At 42.2% G+C, this 23,958-nt stretch overlaps 1 protein-coding gene across 2 annotated transcripts; it reads right to left on the bottom strand.

The window, feature by feature from the left end:
- Nucleotides 1-1,271: 1,271 nt before the first annotated feature.
- On the bottom strand, nucleotides 1,272-22,582 carry slc2a3b (solute carrier family 2 member 3b). 2 transcript variants are annotated; one of them, XM_083761856.1, is made up of 11 exons: nucleotides 22,412-22,582; nucleotides 21,714-21,832; nucleotides 13,536-13,640; nucleotides 12,065-12,225; nucleotides 10,978-11,218; nucleotides 10,551-10,713; nucleotides 8,644-8,831; nucleotides 6,945-7,049; nucleotides 6,729-6,830; nucleotides 6,358-6,561; nucleotides 1,272-5,697 (listed from the first exon to the last, which is right to left on the bottom strand). In XM_083761856.1, exons 2-11 carry the CDS (start codon nucleotides 21,735-21,737, stop codon nucleotides 5,449-5,451), a joined length of 1,542 nt encoding a protein of 513 aa, XP_083617982.1. In that variant the 5' UTR covers nucleotides 21,738-21,832; nucleotides 22,412-22,582; the 3' UTR covers nucleotides 1,272-5,448. The 2 variants fall into 2 exon arrangements, with proteins under 2 accessions (XP_083617982.1, XP_083617981.1); XM_083761855.1 differs by lacking the exon at nucleotides 22,412-22,582 and having other exon boundaries at nucleotides 21,714-21,959.
- Between the last annotated feature and the right edge of the window lie 1,376 nt (nucleotides 22,583-23,958).

The raw sequence follows: 23,958 nt of genomic DNA, 5'->3' as shown, positions 1-23,958 counted from the left end.
AGTTGGCCGATTTTCTTTCAAGATTTTCATGTTTCCTTTAGTTCTGCCTCGGCAGACACTCTCCAGCTGTTACTGGGGCTTCCTAGCATGCTTTTCCCCTGTGTGTTCCAGTGGTGTAGTAACTAAGCACATGTACTCAAATACTGTACTTAAGTACACACTTGATTTTTTATCAGCTTGCAGATCGGACTTTGTAGTCTGGTCACGTCACGTGGTCTAGTAGCGATGTGGTAGTGAGATTTTCATGACTGGCTGGCCTCTAAGCCAATGGGAGACTAGCCCTATAGAGAGTATGCACATGCATGATTTTCCCATCAGGACATACGCCCCCCTCATCTAGACTGAGTGGCAAAACTTTGAGCAGCATGGAGTGTTGGAGTTTGGAAGCACTCGTTGGAAATCACTCAACCGTCCTGCGTACCACCTGTTTCTAAATGTCACATGATGCAGGAGGCAGCAAAATGTTATGTTATTGAATACAAGCACTTCCAAACTCTTAACACTTAATAATCAAATGCAGGGCATTTCTTGACAGAAAGTAGCGCATAACGTTTCTATGGTGGATTTTCATGAAACAAAAACTTTGCAGAAAGAGGATAATTCAAGCTTTTCGTACAGCTTCAATGTTGGTGAGTTTAACATTGTTTAATGTAATCAGACAGGACTTTTCTGTTTGGATGAATGGGCTGTCAAGGCCATAAAGTAGTTTTTTGCCACTCAGTGGGATAACTTCCAGGTACGATGATGTCACGCGCATACCCTCTATACGTCCAATGGGATATTTCTGTCCGAAGCCCTTGAGGGCTGATTTCACCCTATGGGGCCAATGGGACACTAAGCCTGCGCTCTCCCCACCATGGCTAGAGACTACAAACGCAACTACAGAAAGCCCCACTAAGGCAAGATATATGCAAGAGAATGGAACGCAAGCTGATATAATAATGACTTGGATTTGTTTTTGTTGAGGGGCACTAGCCCCTCCTATGTCCAGCTTTGAGGATTTGTGTAAACACAAACATTGAATGCCTTTGGCAATGAATGGCCAGTTTTGAGTGGTTGTCCTAACACAAACATTGAATGCCATTGACAATGAATGGCCAGTTTTGAGTGTTTGTGAGAAGACAAACATTGCAGACGAAGGTGAAGACGCAAATTGTGATTGGCCGGAATGAGCCCACAAGCTGCATCTTGCTTTGACTAAAAAGCGTTATGTACACAATACAAATGCAACTCACACAGTGCCTTAAAACAATGACAATGATTTTATTTCCTTTTAGTCGCTCCAAGCTAAAGTAACACATCAACAAAAGAGAAAGAAAAGACTCCTGTGCTAATCATACTGCAAAAGCAAAATATACACATTAAAAATATGAAATTAATGGTGACATTCGTAATATTTATGACAGTGGAGAATGGCGAAGCTCCATAGTAACATTCAGTAGTACGTAACGTTGCATGTGCAAGCAGCATCAGAAATAGATGGATGGAATACAGATCTAACATTAGCAATGACATTGATCTAACACCACCACCTACACAGCACAGCAACATTTAAAGGGGCATTTCTCCCATGATGCAGATATAGTACAGTATAGTATATTGTGTCCAAAAAGACAATATTAGGAAAAAATGTGATCAACTAATAAAATAAAATCGTAAAATAAATTATAAATAAAAAATCACACGAAGTGAGGGGCGCTCTTACCATCATACATCATCATACATCACATTCCGTGCTCAACCGATCAAATCATCACATTCCGTGGCACAAAATACACAAAGCTGTGCATAAAAATCTATTTCAATTTCAGATTAAATTCATGAGATTGTTGCTATCCCTATTTTGGGATATTATCAAAATCGTTCAAACATAAAAAAAATTAAAAGTGTGAGCTAATAGATAAATACAAATTTTGACTACATAACTGAGATAATACAATAAATGTATAGAGTGGGGATTATGATATTAAATGTGAGTCAAGTCAGTGTCATCTTCAAATAATTTCATGTAATCTGAAACAACCCGGACTGGTTCGAGTAATTTATTTAATTTTAAGTATGTACTGGCAGGGCTTGACATTAAGGCTTGTCCGGTTGTCCGGGACAAGTAATAAATCTTTCCGGACAAAGTTACTTAAACTTTTACTTGTCCATTGGACAAGTGACTCTTGGTATCACTTTTTCTGTGATGCATATGCTCCTAGCGGCTTAGGAATTCATACGCATGCAGTGCTACAAGATTAAATGCTGTGCGTGGATAGGACCGATCTATGGCTGTGTATTTGGAATACATGAATTGTAAGATCACATACATGCTACTGCTAATAACTTGTAAACCGAGAATATTCATATAATATTCACCAAAAATCAACTTACAGTTAGTTTGTTGATTTAAAATGTACAGTATTTGTGTGTGCTTGTGCTTCGGACAAGTGACTTTTGTGCCCGGACAAGTGAATTGGAAATTTACTGTGCCTCAAAAAGTGTCAAGACCCTGTACTGTATCTATATACCTATACAGTATATTTTGTTCACAGTACCTTAGATCCCCATATATTTTATTATGTACTGTACCTAATTCATTCGTTTTTGGTTTTTGTTCTGATGTTTTTAGCCACTGCATGTCTTTATAGGCACTTTATAACTCTGCTTTTGAAAGGTGCTACATAGGTGAAATGCCCCTTTACCACACACACATACACACACGCGCACATGCACGCACCCACACACTCACAGTGCCCATGCACACTCAACATTCACAGGCATCCAAGTGTAGCCAGATTGCCACGGTGCAATTGTTAAGTAAATTGCTGCCACAAAGTTAAAATGCAGAAAAGTGCCTGGTTATCAGTATAGACAGTCTAGACTCTAGAGGAAGATATAATAGACAGATATGTAGTACTGGCCCAGCATTAATTACTGTACATACTGTACACTACAAACAGTGACACAACATTTTGTAACCCACAGTGCAATGTGTGCCTCGTACTCGCCATGGCAGTACAATGTGTGTTGAACAATCACAGCATCAGTGGTCAATCAGTGGCTATATGGTAACGTTAAGTCTACTACACACAACATTTCACAATACACAACACAGTACACACAAAGCAGTGGTTCTCAAACGTTTTCATGTCAAGGACCCCCAAATTGATTTGTATTTGTGTATTTGGAAAACATGTTGTCCCAGGGACCCCCAGGCCAGAATAGAATATTTGTAATAATAAAACAAATAAAAACATTTCCAATTCAAGATGAAACCAAAAAAAGGTGACACGCTGTGAGCTTGTATACCAGTATCTGCTATTTTTAATAGCCAACATAATAAAATATAGATAAAGTGATTAAAAATTACTCTGACTCTGTATTCACACATTTTGGGGGTCCCTGGACCCCACTTTGAGAACCACTAACATAAAGTACGATTCTATATTTATATATACTAGGATAATAATACCAATGTAATAAATACATTTCATTTAGTGTTTCTTTCCACAGAATCTGCACTGTCAACGTTGTCAGTGACGTTGTCTGTCAAACGATACAATACTGGTTAAACTCGACTTGTTAAGGCGTTTTATTTCCTGCTCTGTTTCAGTAGTTAGTCGTACTGCAGCGGTGACATAATGATGTCAAGGGAGTTTTCAAGTATGATGATGGATAAAGATAATGAATGCATCTATCCCGTAGTAGTTGCAATTATGTTGATCCTGAGCTCTCTACAGTCACTGTATGTAACAATGAATCAGTGTAGACGTAAGCTACGGGGGTGTCAATGTAACCCACATACTGGTGTTATGATGAACCTTGTGAAATACTGCACATTGTGCACAACACACCCCAAGTAGCAATTTACTTTATATTAGTCTTATTCAAGTGTAGTATGTACCTATAGTACAGACTGAGCTAAATAGGTTATTATGTACAGTATATATGCTAATAGGTCATTTATCAATAAGCTGAATGAAAGTATTGTAAGTAAACAATAATACTGTGAGTACTTCACAGAAATCACCCGAACAGATTAACTATTATTATTGCATTAATGACTACCCGTACCCAATATCAGCACAAGGTGAACAAATTGTCATATTTCTGTGTTGTTACATGTTTGTAAGTAGTATCGTGTCCTTAGAATACTTTTCTATACCATAGGTTGATACACAGATTTATGCATTGGAACAAGAAGAAGCTATATAGCTAAAGCTTGGCCTTAACCACTTAAGCCCATATGCTTTGTCGTAAGATAAATAGTGAAAATAGCCAATCTGCAAGCTCACAGCGCATTGCAATGCAACACGCTGTGAGCTTGTAGATCTGCTATTTTAACATTAAAGAAAAGATATTTGACAGGCCCAACAAAGGCATGCCATAATTAAAAGTGGTTAATGCATGTTGGTCCTCACTATGCTCATAGTGCTAGTCATTAGGCAGCAAAGTAAAAGCAAAAATACGTGGTAAACTAGTACGCGTAACAAACCGCGTTTGATTTGTTACTTACAAAGCTACAGAGCAGCGACTCGGCAGGTGTTGAGACTAAAAACAACAGACTTCAATGTGAATCGTGTCCATACAGAAATAACGTTTCTCATAAATGTGTTAATGTGATTTCTATAGACCATAGTCAAGACCTCTGGACTTTCACAGTCCTGTACAACACACACACACACACACACTGCAAAGAGCAGTAACGGTAGTTACTGCTCTTTGCCTTTTTTGCGCAGCTTAAGTTCAGGGCAGTGTTTTAAGGTTAAGCAGCCATGTAGAGGACCCCTGTCAGAAACACAAGGCTATATTCTCACCATCTCTGAGAAAGCCGCAGCGCTGCGGTCACACGCAGGATTCCATACATGTTTTTAGGTCAAACTATTGGGAGTCCAAAGCCCAGCGTTCTGAGGTTGACCTCATTGCACCACAGGCCCAAACCCTGTAGCTCTTTAGTTTAACCTCACACACAGGGGGCTTTAGGGACCTTGGGGATTAACATGGAGCATAATTATTATATTCTGATCCTCTTATGTATCAATACTTGGAAAACTGGCACTTGGAATGTCAACAAAGATTAAGTATTGCAATGGAATGACCTTAGGCTTATATTGAATCTCGCCAGTAATTTTGGAACTGTAACAGCTAAAAAATATATCATTAATAAGTTAAATGATGATAAATGATGATAAATGATTAATACCAAACTTTTGAAAGAAAACGTTTGACCGATTCTCTTCAATTGGCACACACAAATCACATAAGATCTGCTGTTTGTATCTCCCCATTCCCCATAGCAATACACTTGACCTTTTTAATGAACACATTTCTCATCAACAAAGGCCATTCTACTGTATGTGTGTGTGTGCGCGGTTTTTATTTTTCCCGTTTTTTCTTTACCTTATGTGTGTAAATCTCGTAGTCTATATTTGTGCCGTTGATTCTTCCTTTTCTTGTTTTCCTCTAAGACTTCTCTGGTGGGAGATCCACCATGGGGACCTTATCAGCCGAGGACACGGGCCCCTTTCTGTCCGAGCCGGTCAGGCCCGAAGCCTCTGCCCCCGGCGGGGACTGAGCGGCGCTCCGGGCGAAGCCCTGGGCGATGTCGTCAAAGGTCCGCCCCTTGGTCTCCGGCACGCGCAGGTAGGTGAAGATGAAGAAGATGATGAGGAAGATGATGAAGATGATGAAGACGTAAGGGCCGCACAGCTCCTGGCAGGTGGCGAGAGAGATTGTTGTTAGCTTGTTGTTGGCTGCGGAACAAATCAGAACTGTGCAACGGGGATGTTGTATCGTTGTACAATGTTTATGTATGGTAGCAGCACACAACTGTATGCAAGTAAAGCTTCAGTGGTCATGCCACAGATCTCTGTCGGTTTTCTGCTCTATATGTAAAGTGCCTTGAGACAACTTGTGATTTGACACTTTAATAAAAATGTAATTGAATTGAATTGAATACAGTGGGATGCCTGTTCAGTATGCGGAAGCATTTTACGTTCAGAAAATGGCTCCATTAATGGATCCATTGTAGTTACTTAGTTGCATGCTCTTATTACGTAATACTTTTTATTGTTTAAATATTCATAAAACCCACAGACAGACAGCCACCTTCAACCTGGTGTCCCTATTTTGGGTAAAATAGGGAATTCATTTCTGGAAAAGGTTTCTGTCCAACAGAGACCTATATATATGTAGAGATGATCATTCCATCATGCTACTCCCCTCCCCAGTGGTCACGTGGCAGTTTCTAAGACCCAAATCTAATCTTTATGGATAAAAGAAACTGGAATACGTGGAATACGTTATGGAAAGAGAAATTGGGAGTCTTGTGACATTGGAATGTGAGCTCCTGACTAATAATTGCCTCCATACCTCCAGTTTGGGGAAGCCCAAGCCAACTAGGAAGTTGGCAGTCCAGTTGGAGAAGCCAGAGATGGCCATGGCAGCTGGCCGCGGACCCTGAGAGAACAGCTCTGCAACAATGAACCATGGGATAGGACCCGGACCCATCTCAAAACTGGCCACGAAGCCAAACACCCCCACTATGGCCATGTAGCTGACAGATGGGTACTGATTCTGCTCAGAGAGAGAGAGAGAGATAATTAATTTAAACTTTAGTTTGAAAAGTGATTATGATTTTGGCAAGAGCTTTGAAAATGGGCAAGATATACAGACATACAGACAGACAGATGGACGGACGGACGGACGGACGGATGGACATTTAAAGCAGCGCTGTTACTCACCACCAACGCCAGGGAGATAGTCATGATCAGGGCACTGACAGCCATTCCAGCCAATCCAATCAGATGTAAGGTCCTTCGTCCCGCCCTTTCAACCAGGAAGAGCTAGCGAACGCACAAGGGAAGCAATTAACTCGGTATATCGGATATCCATAACAATGAAACATGCACTATGAGATGAACTGTCGACACACACAACAATAACACTAAGACACTCACAGAGACCACGGTGAACACAGTATTAACCACTCCGGCTCCAATGGTAGCGTAGATAGGCTGGGTGACACCTGCGGTGGTAAATATACCTGTAGAATAATAAAAGACCTAAAGAAAGAGGGGAGAATGGCACCAATTTATAATTATATTCACCATAATTGTATAACATCGGTAGCTTTTTATAGTAAAGAGGGTCGCCATGCAACTCCTTGATGTGGTTTGTTTTGTTGCAAGGAGTTGCAGCGGTGTGGTTTGGGCCTTAGAATGACCCAATTCCTATATATGAATGTCATATCCTTTCAATCCATTTTTTTATGTTTTTGTTTTACCGACAGAACAGATCTGCTATTTTCACCTACATACTATGAAGTATATAATAGGGATTAAGTGGTTAAAAGACTAAGTTATATAATTATATGTTTATAACAGTGACATCTGGTTGCACACATTTATTTTACTTTCTATTCTATAAGATATTCTGAGGTCCGCCCTAATGTAGTGGTTAGAGCGGAAAGTTGTGCTCGTGGGTTCGAACCCTGCCTGGGTGTCGACGTCAGCAAGGGCATGCGGTCGCAACGGGTTCCTTAACGCCAAGCCAAATGGGTTCAGATCTGAGCCAAGTCTCCTGAGGAGGCACGTCTGAAGCCTGTCCTGGACGGGGTATGCGGGCGTAAAAACAAATCCATCTATTCTATAAGATATTCTGAGTGTACAGGCAAAAACGCAATTATTTGAGATCATCGCAATTATCTTTGCATAATCGTCAATCGTTTCCATGTTGAAAAACGTTCAAAAACAGCAGAAATAGCAGTAGCTAGTGTAGCTCTTGGACAGGATAGACTAGATCTTTTCATCTGTTCTCTTCTCCATAACGAAGGTACAGGTGCAGCGATGTGATGGCTATAAACTAAATAAATGATGCTGCAGTGCTGACCTTCACCCCCAGGGGCCGTCACAATTCAATTGTGATTGTCAGGCCGTTAATGCAGTTAGTCAGCCTGGCTAAGTGACCTTATTAACAGACACTATACGATAAAGAGCACAGGGATCGCCCTGTGATTTGACCTTATTATGCTTAATTTATTCCACCCAATCTAACCCACTGTTGTTTTTGTTTTAGTGCACAAGAAAAGTACCACGGCAACATTATTGTAGCACTGTTTTGTCATGATTTGTTTCCTACAACGCAGCAGAATCAGGCCTAACTTATATTCCTTATTATTTGTGTCAAATGTTGCAATTATGATCATCAATCACTAAACGTTTTAAGTTGTATTTTTGCCATCTTTGCTGCTTACATCATCAATGCTCTGCTACAACTAAATTACAATGTAGTATTGCTTACATTATATGGGAGATAGATAGATAGATGGAGGAAAATAACTAATTACATTTACCCAAGTACTTTTACTTCTACTTCACTACATCTCAGAGCTTTCTACTTTTGGTATTTTAAGTACTTTTTTTTTTTTGTAATAGTTTTTATCCCACGATTTTGTAACCCATTTTCACCCCTGTGTCAATACATTTGTTAAGTAAATTTTTATACCAATACTTTTGTATTTTTAATTGCAGACTTTTTACTTTTTTACTTTTCTACAGTACATTGCGGTATTGATACTTTTACCTATAAGTAAACGATGTGGAGTTACTTTTTCCACCACTGCCAACCTGCCGCATGATTAGAGACGTGCGTACTCACAGCATTGATGCCAGACAGCTGCTGGGAGAGCTGCAGGACGATGGCGATGATGATTGGCTGACGGTAGAGTGGCGAGCGGAACAGTTCGGGGATGGTCACTTTCTTCTCCAAGGCCATCTTCATGCCTTCCTCCTTCATCTCCTGGACGTCATCAGTCACATCCTCAGTGCCACGCAGTCGCACCAGGGCTACGGATGGTAGACAGGAAATATTAAGAAAATGACCTGGAACGATTCTGCAAATGTCTTCTAAATCCTGACAGTTTTCTTGAAAAAGCTATGTTTCTATAATGTCAGTCATTCTCAAACACTTTCATGTCACTTTTCACGATTCTTCAAAAATAGCAGACCTACAAGCTCGTAGATCTGCTATTTTTCAATAGCTAAAGCATAACATAATGCTAACACCAAAAGGGGTTCCCGCCCAAAATGGGTTAAGAAACTTAACTACGGTAACTAAACTAAACTTAATTCATTTCATAACAGAATCGATAGAGTGGCAAATAACTAAATACTTGCTTGGAATCAGAAGGTTACAGGTTTGATCCCTACTCCTCCTGGCATCATGTCGAAGTGTCATTGAGCAAGATACTGACCGACTGTGAAACGCATATAGCCTACACTGTAGGCTATATGCGTTTCACAGTCGGTCAGTATCTTGCTTCAAATGTACTGTAGGCCCTACAGTACATTTGAAGGTGCTTTGACAAAAAGGCACTTTACTGCATGCTGACCATTGCACCAAGGGGTAAATGGGAGGATGGGGAAGTTGACAATCAGACTTCCTGGTGCAGCCAGAACCACTCTAAGATGAATGTTCAGGAGACCAGAGACGGCAGTGGATTTCAGGGAGAGCTGAACGCTTTCACCCGCTGGACACCATCTTGCTGCACTTGGAATGACTTAAGCCCCTTCTCCCTCGAGGCCCTGCCATGATTTTGTGGTCAGTACACTAACTAGCATAGAAACCAGGGTACTGAATTATTTTTATTATTATTATTATGTACGGTCAGTCGGTCACCATCCCCAATAAGAAGCAACAGATATTATGTCACACAGACATAATTTTCTCCAAAATTGTTTTAGATATTTATTTTATGCTTATGTGCTGCCTTTTGAATGGCAGTTTGGTTAAAATTCATAGTTTAAAAATGTTTAATAATTCTGTCATTTAATTAAATTACCTTATTAAAAATGTGAAGTGCATTGTAACAGTTCTTACTGTTTGCACTGCCATCTAGTGGTGGAGGTAACAGGTATGAAAGCAAGTGGAAGTTAAACTAAATTCAGTAGTCAGCATTTCCCCATTGAACAGTGAGCTGTGCACATGGTCTGCTGAGAATTCTTCTTATACGCTTTTGCCTTGGACATTATTTGTCTGTAAGTACATTTTAGTTGTAGTTAATCGATGGGATGTTTATATTTCATGATAAATGATGTTTGCAACTTTCCTGTGTAAGCTAGGTTAATTGTTTGTTTGGTAATAGTGCAAGCACATGTGCTCTGCATTTCATGTTAGCTTACTGCAGCAGTGGCTGTAGTGCATTCTGTGTTTCAACTTTGTGTTCCTACTAGTTCAATGCAAATGGCCTACAAGGCTTACTATTACTCACACACTTTGCATATTTACCTGTGTGTAAATTCATTTGTTGTGCATATTTACATGTGTGCTAATTCATTTTCAGACTCCAGTAAATTCAAGAAAAGTCAAGCCTTGTCTCTTTATTGGAGGATCTCAGAAAGTTTTAACTAGCTGTCTAGCTGCACATAGGCACGTGTTGCAAGCAGGGCAGCACAGCTTATTTCATGTTTAATGATTTTTACTGATCTGACATTTCCTTCAATGTACTTTGGACAATATGATAATATTCCTTCTGAAAATGTATTGTATTCCATTCTATTCCAGACCTGCCCGTGCTTCCTCCTCCTTGTTGAGGTTGATGAGCAGATAGCGGGGGCTCTCGGGGCAGAAGATCAGCATGAAGCTCTGCAGGAAGGCCGGCAGGGCGGTCAGGGCCAGCAGCAAGGGCCACAGCGTCTCTGAGCCCAGGATGAACTCCAGGCCAAAGATCTACACACGGACAAATGCAACCAAGACAGGCAGAAATTGGGGGGTGCATACTTAGTTTAGACTAGTCATTGGTTAGAGGTTAGGTTTAGGTGTGCTGCCCCGTGGGAGGTTAGGTTTAGGGTGAGGGTTTGAGATGTAGTAGTAGGACTAATGACTGGTCTAACCAATGACTAGTCTAAACCAAAAACTGTCTAAACTAAGTACTGCATCCGAAATGAGCCATTACCATTAGACAGACAGACAGACACGAGTCAGACCTCATACCTGCGCCACCAGAATACCAATCACCACGCCCAGCTGGTGCAGGGTACCGAAGGCCCCCCTCAGTTCGGTGGGCGCAATCTCCCCGATATACATGGGAGTCAGGCCCGTAGTCAGGCCACAGAACATGCCAATGACCAGCCGGCCAAAGATCACCATCTCAAAGGAGTTGCTTATAGTGGCCAGCCCCATCAGACATCCACCCACCAGGGCAAGGATGTTGTTCAGCATCATGGCCTTACGCCTGGAGAGAGACGGGGACAGAGTGAGAAAGAGAAGGAGGCAAGCTGTTAGCAGAAGGAAATAAAAGGTAATATGACATGGAGGGTTTTTTTTCCCAACAATATTTATAGATTTTTCCTTTTTATACATAAATGACATTTATACAATAGCCTACAGATACAAATACCGTAGTGGCGTAGCCTATACAAAAAACAACATATGAGCGAGCAGTTGATCGACGTATGTCAACAGGAAAATATGAAATGATAATCTCACTACAGGAAGTTTTCAGTTTATTAAAAGTCTGATAATTGCCCTTCATCGGTTGAATGGATTAATGGACCATCTGTTGCTTTAAAACAGTGCATCTCATCTCTGGCCCTGAGGTACTCAAACTACAGCTGTCAAATCTAGTACTAATTTAGACCTGAGACCCCAAGTGAACGCAATTAATTACCTAGTAGAAGAGAAAAGCTGCTGTAGTCTGGTCCGCAGCACTGTGCCAAATAAGGGAGCTAAAAATGTTGAACTTTGTGCTCAAAATGCAAAACAGTCACTACAGGTTATTGGCACTGGTAAATAGTTTGCAGCTAAAATGTTACAAATACTGGAGTAGGGCTTTATCCACTTAAACCCTATTGACCGGGATCCCCCAGAGCTCTATATTACTTGAGATAGGTTTTCCTCCTCTACCAAATGTCTTCACCAAAAATAGCATATCTACAAGCTTACAACATGTTGCATTGCAACTTAAGCTTGTAGATATTTGTCCCAGAATGTTTCTACCCAGAATAGGCATGATAGGGTTCATAGAAAGGTAAAGGGTAGGGGTTATAGCCTTTACTTTAGTACACGGTACATCCATCACCTGCCAAACTTATTGACCACGACTCCCACCGAGAAGGATCCCACCATGCCTCCCACGCTGAAGATGGCCACGGAGATGCTCCACACCAAGGTGTTGACCCCTGGGCTGAAAGGCTCTCCGTAACGCTCCATAGACACATTCTGGAAGAACCTACGCAGTTTCTGGATATGGATACAGAGGAGAGGTGGGGGTATGAGTGCAGGCAGTAGACAGAGGACCTATCTAAAGAAAGCAAAAGACAATTGTTTGTGCCGTAATTGCAGTGACAGATTTAATTGAATTGTCACAGGATGCTGGAACATGACAATGTTTCAGTTGTGACTGGTGACTGACGACACCTTACTTATAACTATGGGTGACACCCATATCACATGAGATAGGTCCAATATGGATAGAAAGGCGCTTGTTGACCATAGTGGTTTTTCACCATTCAGTGTGTGCCACTCACAGTCACAGGAGATGATGATCAGGTGTAATCTGACAAATCTTTGGTTGTAGTGTTTATGTGACATCCACAGGAGGGCAGTAGAGTTCTCCATAGAACAGTGATAGTGTCATGGGAGCATTTCCACAACATTATACAGACCTCCAAACAAAACAAAGCAACAGAAAAGGATGTGGTTTTGTTTCCATTGGTGATGAATTAAATGCACCCACTCCCTTACTAATTATCTACTCTTCTGTAAAACATGAGCCACCGCATGCGTCCATTAGAGAGGAATGGAATTCGAATTCCCCACTTGCCCACATTCAATGTCAAATCGAGTCAATTCGAGTCGAGTTCAGGAAGAGTCGAGTCGAATTAGGTTATATTTTATCGATCCCCTTGGGGAAAGTTGTCCTCTGCATTGAACCCATGCATCCTCCTAACTATTTAGGAACAGTGGCCAGCCAATGAGCAGTGCTTATGTGGAGAATGTGGTGTGCAAAGAAAGGGAACAGCCAGAGGAAATGCACATGCACATGAAGAGGCCCTGGTTGGTTTCAAACCGAAGACCTTCACAGTTCACACTGTGAGGAAATATTGATCACTTAATGTTGATTATATTTGGTTTAATATGCTCATGCAACAACATAATGTCTGACATTTGTGTTAATTTGTTTGACATTTGAGCTGTCTAAGGGCCGATTCATACTCCTATTTTACCACTGTTTCGGCGCTGTAGTGCCGAAATGATTTCGGCTCGTCAGAAATTTTCAGTAGCACCGAAAAGCCGACTTTAGGACGGTACCACCCCCCCGAACTTCAAATGACGTCACATTGTAGGCTCTACAGAGCCGAACCGACTTTTATTCGGCTCTAAAATAGGAGTATGAATCGGCCCTAAGACTGATTGAAGACACAATTATTCCATCTTGCTCGAGGGAACTTTGACGAGGTGTATGGCTGCCGAGCCGTTGGGCTCAAACCTGAAACCATTGAGTGACCGGACATAACACACATGTGATACCCATGTGAATCTGTACACACCTGCTCAGGTGCATTGATGACGCCAGTGTTGTATCCAAACTGTAGTGAGCCAACGACCGCTGTGGTCACGCAGTAGAGCAGGTAACAAGTTATCTTCTTCTTTGGCTGTAGACGGGGAGTAGAGACATGGAGAGATGAATATGAGGCAAAGATGATGAGAGAAACAAATGCAAGAGAATCAAGGGTTTATCTGTCACCTACGCATACAGGTCCAAGCGGCGACAGAGAATGGAGTCAAATGACAGGGGAAGTGAGATATACACTTTGTTGATACATAATGGAGCTGGCGTACAATAACTCCCTCAGTGCGTGAACAGCAAGACATGGCCAGTTCCTGGCTCTACAAAGCTCTTGTTGTTACGGTGACATTGGTCATTACAATGGGCCTTTCTACATCCACAGACCCGCCACCCTGACCCCTCCCCTCTCTTTCAGAGAATAACGGTACTGATTTCTCAGCTAAGGTGTTACAACATTAGGGGCAACATCTATTTCGCAACTCTTGTGGCATTTGTCAGCTAAGAAGCTGCAGAAGGCCTGCAAGTGAGAAGAGAACCAAAGGCAAATTAGAAATATTTTGTCCCAGCTGCAGGGTTTTGGAATTAAAGAGGGCTTAGCTCATAATAACAAGCTAATGCACCTGACATTAATTCCCCAACACGGAGGGCTTTCCCGTAAACCAGTGTCCAACTAAAGCTGAACTAACTATTGTTATTTAGCCCTGCATGGTAAGAGAACCCCCGTCCAAATGTCTCAGTTTCAATCTCTTTCACTCTTGTTTTAAAGCTGCTATAAGCAATATTATGTCAAAAGTGTAATGACTTTTTTAGACAGCCAGCAATGGGTAAAACTCTCCCAAAAATAATTAGTCTCTGTGACACATCTAGGGGCCACAATCTGCATTCAAAGATTTTCCTAAAAGCTTTGCCTCATCATTCTATAAAATAACTAAGTTGGCTTCTGGGAGGGACCGACCACGGCCAGTCACTCTGACTCAGACATATCCAATCCATAAACAAACCTGATACGCCCCAAATATAGGCATGTCACTATGACTCAGACAGCATAAACAAACACGATATACCAGGCATATGATCTGGTTGTCCAGAGCCACACAGATCCGACCGATATGCCCATGGTCATTCATGTGCATATGGGGACCAAATGACTTCAAACGCGACGCGTGCATTGGCATGGACTCATTGGCATGGACTCATTGGCATGGACTTGGCAGAGTGTGGTGCCCGCCGTGGAGTCGTGGAGAACCGTCGATCTGACCAATATGTCCATATTTCATTTCAATATGCAGGGTATGGGCATATATACTAATGACATCAGGGATCGACATATATGGGCATAAAAGGGACACAGGTAGACTAGACAGACAGATATAGAGATCCATATATGGCCACGAAAGAGACACAGACAGACGGGTACAAGAATTCTAACAAAGCCCCCGGCACTATGACTCTGACATATTTGTCGGATCAGATGTGCGACGTAGGTGTGTGGGCCCCAGTTGGATAAAAAGATATACTATGGCGCGAGAAAAGGTATTACGGACAGCATCCTGACTCCAATATCCAAGGTATAATGTCCTAATAGGCTTACTTATGTGAAATCCTTTTTAATCCATGTATCCTGGAGTGGAATGAAATCCTTTTTTAATGTGCCATAAACAAGACAACATTTTCATTGGGAGGGTAGGCTATTGCTATTGCAGGCCATTTCCCCTTTGAATTCATTCAATTGAATGAAACGAGCATCTGCACGCACAAATCTGTGCAAAAATCTTTTAATATGGGAGTTTTTGGTCAGAGACCATAGAGATCTCTGACCGTAAGCTCATATATTAAAAGATTTTTGCAGCAGAAATAGTCATTCTAATGTTGTAGACCCAAATCATCAAAATGTTTGTTTCTCAAACCATGATTGGCAAGCACACTAACTAAAATGCACTGAATGTGCATGCCCATGACATTGAGATCAGAGCCAAATGTTATGTCTGGAACCTATTACTCTCCAAAAGCCTACGGCAGTTCTAAATATCTCATTTTGTCCTTTGGTTTATCTGTACTGTCCGTTCTCTTTACAGGAGATTGAGCTCTGTGGTTTCACAGTATGAGTCATGCCTTAACCCATCGCTTTTCAAAAGTTTTATTTTCAAGGAGCCCCATTTATACTAACCCATGCCTCTAACCCTAACCCTAAGCCATGCCCCTAACCCTAACCACACGCAAAGCCACGTTGACGGACTAATCTGCCGTCAGAATTACCAGCGGATCCCGTTTGGTATATGCAAGCATTAGGCCACAGACCCCATAACACAGAGCGTACAAATGGAACAGTACACAGATAGACCTGTAATAATAATAATGAATTGCATTTTTATGTCACTTTTCTATGCACTACGTGCCTACTCAAAGCGCTTACAATGGTTCATTCAGTCATACATTGGGAGGTGAAGCGGCGAACAGTCAACGCCAGCGTCCTCACTTCCCACCCCAATCCAACCCTTGATGCTGAGTGTCAAGCAGGGAGGCACTGGGTCCCGTTTTTAGAGTCTTTGGTATGACCCTCTAACCACAAGGCCACTGAGCTGTAATGGTCCATTTGGTTCATAATCACAACTATCAATCATTCTGGACTCCCCTAAAGTACCTGCACTGCCTTAACCATTGCAGATCGAGGCATCCCAGCCCAGGGACCTAAGCATCAAACAGATTGTCAAACTTTTTGTGGCATCTTATTGGTAACACAAAAATTAACAAAGGCCAGTGTCGTCCACTTGTTCACCCCTGTTGACTATTAAATGATGAACTCTCCCCAGCTCTGAAAGAGAGGCTATCTGCACCACTGCACCAGGGTGAATCTGCTTTATGCTGAATCACGTCGGTGAAGGGCAGAGCTGGTGGAGCTACAGTAACCATATTGTACTAACATCAATCTCAGGCTGAGTGCTTCACCATGGCATGCGATGTCAGGGCAGCGAGTGCAGCCTTCCAAAGTATGCTGGTGTTGACTGGCAAGCATGCAGAATGAAGATGGCAGAGCCTGAATCTGAATCTGTTGACTTGTCCAGAACACAGGAAATACTGCATGCATTCTAAAGTGAAAGCGGAAGGGGTGAATACAATGGCTTGGCAATGATGCCATGGCTAATAAAAATAATAAAAAATGAAGATATAAAAATGAATGAACACAAATCTAAAAAACCCAACCCTATTCCGTACAAATCATATACAAACTAAAAATCAGACCTGTCTGAAGTGAGTGGTGCAACAGCGCCCCCTGTTGGTACCCTAAACATAGGGACACAGTCAGGGACGGACAGAGCCAGGGACGGACAAAGCTGAGCATTGGAGTGGCTGCACCCTATGGTTGCACCACTCAAAAATACACAAATAAAAGTGTATAGACTATATTGGCTACAATAGTCTTCATTTAATACATAGGACCACAATGGAAACAAATCCCTGGGACCTTTTTGTGTTATCCTTTTAGCCTTTAGTCTTACTGTACCACATGCTGTTTACATTTCTGACTAATACATTCACTACCCTTGAGTAGTGCGCGTGTGTGTGTGTGTGTGTGTGTGTGTGTGTGTGTGTGTGTGTGTGTGTGTGTGTGTGTGTGTGTGTGTGTGTGTGTGTGTGTGTGTGTGTGTGTGTGTGTGTGTGTGTGTGTGTGTGTGTGTGTGTGTGTGCGTGTGTGTGTGTGTTTGTGCAAGTGTGTGTAACTCGGTGCATTTTCTGTGTGCAGACTTTTTTTGAATTTTGAAAGGCCAGCAATGCTCTCCAAATGTAGCAGGATGATAGGATCATTGCTAAATAAGGGAGTGGCACTGTGTTGGCTATGTGAGTATAAGGCTGAATAGCTGACTCTGACACGGTTTGCTTACACGCAACAACAAAAAACGCTTTAGACAAAAGCATCAAAACCTTAAACTTTGTTACTATTCCTTAAAGCACCAAAAGAAGTGCACAATTGTTTGCACTTTAATATGCAACACACTTCTTGCAAAACTTCTTGTCAGACACAACAATGTAAACTCTTGCAATCATTGGGAAACCTATTGAAAATGCAGAAATACCTGAAGTTGGCACAACACACACAAGCACACGCACGCGTGCACACACCCTATATACGTCATCATACAACAAATAGCTGTAATACCTGGGCACTTCAGGAGTCAACTCTGAGGAAGACGAAAGTCGAAAAGTCAGTCACTCCTGCCAAATAATAACCTTGCACAGGACTTATTTTTAGTTAAAATAGCTACAATCTTGCATTGCAATATATTGTGAGCTTGTAAATCGGCTATTTTCACAATGTTTCTTCTTTGAGAGAGGTTAACATGTGCAGGTAGTCCAGCACAAACTACTGTACACTGTACAATAGCATCCATAATAGATTACTTTAGACTAGAGTGCAGGTACAGCATACAGTATATTCCTTCAAAAGTATACACTAAGGCCAGGAGTGGCCCGGGACTCCTAGCCCGGGACTCTAGTGGGTCCTCAGAGTAAAGCCTACTAAAGGGGGGCCGCCAAATTTCTGGATGATAGGAATATTTTCGGTTTGTTGTTTGTCAAAGGTTTACATAACACTGATTATAGCGCTCTCAAACAAATGTATGAAGCCATCAAAGCTGCACTCCCAAGCTAGTCTTTCATATCTCAACAGTCAACTGAGACAGCATTTCTTGCAGAGTGCAGAATGCAGACACAGAGGCAGGCTGCCTCCGGGCCTCCCACTCAATCTTCATCCTTTCCTGTCTGCAGAATTTCACACATGCAGTCACCTTTCTGCCTTTATGACCTTGGTGGAACGGCCGGCACTCAAATGGTACCCTATTTGAGAGTTGTTGTTGTTGTTGTTGTTGTTTCATGGAAAGTTTACTTTCATCAACCTAAACTTGACCGGGGTCTGTTCTAGGCACCCTCCTTTCCCCCAATCCCTCCTTAACCAGATCCATTCACTCTGTCAAGCTCGCTTTCCTATATCACTTTTGACTCTCAACTGTTTTATCCCTTCTTTCCCTCTGCCACACAGCTTGAAGAGGGCATCACTACATGTACACATATGATTAGGAATGTATTTTGTCAGTAAAAATATGAATCAATCAATAAATCAAACAATCGGTCAGTTTATCAACCAATACATCTCACAGTGGATGTCATCCCACCACCTCAAGCTCAGACTGGACTGGACTTCTCTTCTTCCCAGCAAATTATTGCCTTGCAGGATCTTTCCATTCTCATTAACATAACCCTGATTGATCCTATTCCAACTGCCAAGAACGTGATCATCCAGCGGTCCTGGACAATCAGCTGCCCTTCAAGGCACACATCACACTCTTTTTCCTTCAGACTCGCGAGCTGTGGAATTTACCTTACAATGATATTCACCTAAAATATAATTGTTTTTGTTTGCAAGCAGCACACCGTAATCTGTCGTTTGTTGACTTCGTGCCATTTACACTCACTGACCTTGAACTTTGTAAATTGCTCTGGAATAATATTCTGTTAAATGCCTACATTTAAATTGTGTGTACTACTGAGTGTTATGCCCTAACCACACCAGAGGGTCGCCATGCAACTCCTGGCAACATGCAACTACTTGCAACCATTATTCCCAATGGCAGTTGCATTGGTGTGGTTTGTATATATTATATCAAATATCAGTTTTACTCTAGTTCAATTTATTTCTGTTATTAGCTTATATCATTCTTGAAAAGCCCATGGGTTGTGTTTTTATCAGCTCGCAGGGCTGATCACTGAAGAGGCGCTGCAACACTTTGATACTTTCTCAACAATGTTTCCTCATTGGCTGGCCTTGGTAAAAGTGTCCCTCTATGTGTTCATGTATGTGTGAATGAAATCGGATCTAAACCCGGACTGAACGGTAAACAGAACCTAGACCAGCTTGGGAACACTATAGGATTCCGTGATCATTGTCTCCACCAGCCGAAGGCATGGGGAGAGTATGTTTTGCACTCCGTCCGTCCGTCCGTGTGTCCGTGTGTCCGTCCGTCCGTCCGTCCGTCCGTCCGTCCGTGAACAGCTAATCTCAGCCACCGTTAACCCGGTCGATGCCAAATTTTGCACACACACTCCCTGGATGCCAACCATGAACCTCTGCCCCAAACTTTCCAGAACGGCCTGTTATAGCGCCACCAGGAGGCCGCTTTGTGCAAAACAAGTTTTTGCACAGTACACCTACAGATTTTGTCCAAACATCACGCAAATTGGTACACAGTCTCTCTAGAGCCATTCAACGAAACGGGTCTTTCAGATTTATCAGACTCCATCCTGATTGGTTAAGATTGGCTTCCAAAGTTCACAGGAGTGCTCAGTTTCAAACAAAATGCTGCAAATCATGAACACATCGCGTGATTTCCGTGAAATTGTGCACCCACATTCCCACTAGGCCCAGGACGAAATGCCACATGAACAATTTCAACTCAGCCTCAAGGTGGCGCTATAACTGGCCCAAAAGTGTTTTTACCTCTAACTGCACGGATCTGTGGATAACCTGGTGGAGACCTGTGCCCGGAAGGGCACTTTTTCTAGTTGCGTCTGTTTTATCACGCAAAAACAAGTTCAATATATTAGCGTCATGAGTTCAAGGTTCAAGCTCACTTGCTGTGAGCATATGATTATGTCATTTCTTGTTTTTCATCTCACAGTTTAGTCATTTGTAGATTTTGTACCTCATGTCAATGGTTGTAATGGTCTTAATCATCCCTGATAACATTCAGATTGTTCCCTCCTCTGTGGCACAATCCTGATTTATAGGACATACAATAAGTTCAATCAAAATGCAGTCCCTGTCCGCAGCTCTATTCCTCATTTGAATAATGACCTCCTTTGCTTGTTGGGCAGTTTTGGCAAGCAATGTCAATCAACCCCAGTGAACCCTTTTCCATCCCTGACCCAGTTTGTGGTCAAGATCGTCAGTCTAATTGCCGATAACAGTGTTGTTGTTTGTGATTGATGTTGTTACTGTTGGGGTACTGGCCAAATACTGCACATACCTGGAACTTGCATTTCACTCATCCTAATTAGGAGCAACTAACAGTGCCCAGAGTGACAAGGAGACAATGACAAAGCGGCGAAGCGCCAACCCTGTTTCAAAAGACCTCAGACCGTCTGACCGACCGGGGGACGGCCAATTCTATAGATGGATTAACAGTGTCTACAGGTGTATTCATAGGGCATATTGGATGATAAAGTCTAATGACTGATAAGTTCACCAAGTGGTCGATTACAAATATGGTTTCCACCTCACTTATTTATGATATTGTATTGTATGCTGTAGCAGACATCTGACATAATCCACTCTACAATGACTCCGTTATGCACAGTACAGCCCAGGTGTTTCATCACCGCTCCTCCTTCTTACTGACTGTGTCATCAAGGCAAGAACATAAAACAAACTCATGTACAGACATGCCATCTGCCATTCCTGACTCTCCCTCAGCCCACTTTGGCTTACTCATGTCCCGAAAAGCTCAGCTCTCACTCCCCAAAGTTCCCCTGCTTGCCAGAGAGGAAAAATACAGAATTGACAACCTGTGACTCGTAAATATACCATTCAGGATTCACCAGGAGGTGTTGGTTATACAGGACAAAGACATGCTTAGCCAAAAAAAAACAACAACCCTGAAACCAATAATGACATTCTGGGCTGGCATTCTTTTCTGCAGGAAACACAGTCTATTGTGTGAGGCGAAGCAGCCACAAGAGACATTGCTCGCTTCGATTCAATATAAATGACAGTAATGGGGTTATGGAGTCTCCACATGCACAGGGTTATGCAGTGCATGATGCTGATGACCAATGTCTAAACAAAATTAGAAATGATTAAGAGTGTGTGTGTGTGTGTGTGTGTGTGTGTGTGTGTGTGTGTGTGTGTGTGTGTGTGTGTGTGTGTGTGTGTGTGTGTGTGTGTGTGTGTGTGTGTGTGTGTGTGTGCGTGCGTGCGTGCGTGCGTGCGTGTGCGTGTGTGCGTGCGTGCGTGCGGTATCCAAAAGACAAATTATATTAGTCAGTCCATATAATTAAAAGAAACATAACGTTATTTTAAAACATAAAGGCAAGTTTCTGTTACTTGGAAAATGGATGAGATAAAAGCAAATATCTAGCAAACATGACTGATAGAACCAATAGTTACCTTCTCATCCTCCATCCTCTCCATTTTGCCTTCTGCGTTATAGAGGACAGATATCCACCAGAACCAGTTTCTCAGGAAAGCACAGAACAAACCACTGTGCAAATAGACAGCAGACGTTCCTGTATAGAAATGATCAACCCTATGAATGTGTGAGTCTCATAAACACTACATTTAACTTGTACTATAGCCTATGTATTATTAGTACAGTACTGTTAACCGGTTTCACTCCCACTGCTCAGAAGAGACTGCTGTTCAGCGTTCAACAGGAGTCAGACTCAGCTCAACCCCTCCCTCCTCCTCCATCCAATTCTCTCACTACACTGTTGATATTATGAAATCCAAATGAGATGATAATCTGCAGTTTAAGCAGCTACAATTTCTGTATTATAGTAAGTATATGCGATTATCATTTCATAGCAGTAGTAGGCTATATGCTATATGAGCCAGTCTGAGATATCATTAAGGATGAAAAGTTCATATAAGGCGCTATTCAAGTGCAAGTGCCACAAGTAATCGACAATACAGAGAGTATGACTATTGACTAGAACTATAATCGATAATATTTTTTACAATAGCCTAATGAACACTATAGTAAACAATAAACATAGAATTTATATAAACGTTTTAGTTTATTATGTATTATATTTTTAATATAATTTGACTACCTTAATTGTAAATCAAATGAAATGGTCGTTTACCGTTATTATTCAGTCACTCTTCTTGACTCATGTGTATCCAGTCCACTATAGCCCAAATAATTTAACTATATTTACAGTATGCACTATGCTCAGAAGCCTCAGATCAACTTCTTCACATCATCTGCCAGTTTGGTTTAGCCTGTTATAGCCTACGCGACACTACAGCATGCAGACAAGTTGCTGCGCAGTGTCAGTGTCAACAACACCCGCCCCCCTATACTACACCGCGTCATGTAGGCTAGTATGTTGATGCGCTCCCGCGCGTAAAAGCGCATGTGAATGTTTCCCCAAAAAGACAACAGTGAGTCAGTGGGTGGGGCCATACGTGGGGGCTCGTTCCAGTCGTTCGTTCGTATGGTTCGTATAGCATGGCGGGAGTCGCGACTCGCGGGACTCGTAATCATAATATTATGGGACTCGTTTTAAATCAACGGCGCAGCAACACAAACAGGCGCTCCACTCGACTTGAGAAGAGGGGGACGTGCCAGAGCACGCGTACTGTATGGACGGTGAGATGGAGAACAATCAGCTCCGGTGAAAGAGGTCTCTGTGCGCCGCTGTGCTGGCCCATCGTGCTTCCCACCGGGGGCGCGAGAACAAAAGGCAATGTGCACGGGCACGGAGTTCGTGTACAAAGCCGGTCATGCAGAAATCATGAGACCGGCTCAGTGGGAAGGCGAACAAACGAGGGAGCACTCACTACTAATGCTTCCATCAACTATTTCTAATCTTCATAGCCCACCTAAATCCCCGTCTGGAATTTGACAAGCTCCCCACAAACCATGCAAGGCCCTCCGGCCGTTTACAAATCCATTTCACACTGTGCACACTGCACGGTGTGAAGTGGACTTTTGGTGGGGGCCCTGTCCAAGTGTAGTTTTTGCATACATGAATAGGTCAAAGTTCAACACATAAAAACTTAACTCGTTTATTGGCTCAAAACAGTCTATTCATGCAACTTCCTGTTCTGTAAGAGCAGGCAGTTATGATCAGATGATGACAACAGGAAGAGGAAACCAAGTGTTGGCTGTGAGATTCACTGAGCCCTTGATTATCTGTGAGTGTGTGTGTGTGTGTGTGTTAATAACCTACTTGTATTGTGAGGGCCAAATGTCTCCAAAACTAAAATTTGAGAAACATTTTGTTTTATAATAATAATGAAAAGCTTTTTACTCTTAGATTTAGAAAAATATCAACAAAAAAAGGCATTCATGAAATTATTGTCCTAAATGTTGATGTTCTCCACAAGTATACAACTGAGAAGGGCACACTTTGTGCACGCACAGCTTTCCAGCAAGGGGCTGGCCGGTCCGTGGGTGGGTCGGCCGGCCAGAAAAAAAGCTTTGTGTGCGGTTCGGTTGGCCAAGTCATAGGCCGTGACGTATGCTAGCTGAGTATGCGGTAGTGCCGTTTACTTTGTGGCCGTGATACGTCACTGACTACCTGTGCGTTTTCAACCCAGCTTTGTAGTTTCCCATTCAAACAACCTGCCCAGCAGCACGGAAAAAACATGGTCAGTGGCCAAAGATACATAACATTGCTGTAAA

Source organism: Protomyctophum parallelum, assembly GCF_964188405.1.
Source record: "Protomyctophum parallelum genome assembly, chromosome: 3".
NCBI lineage: Eukaryota > Metazoa > Chordata > Actinopteri > Myctophiformes > Myctophidae > Protomyctophum > Protomyctophum parallelum.
This window is presented reverse-complemented; position numbering and strand designations above follow the sequence as displayed.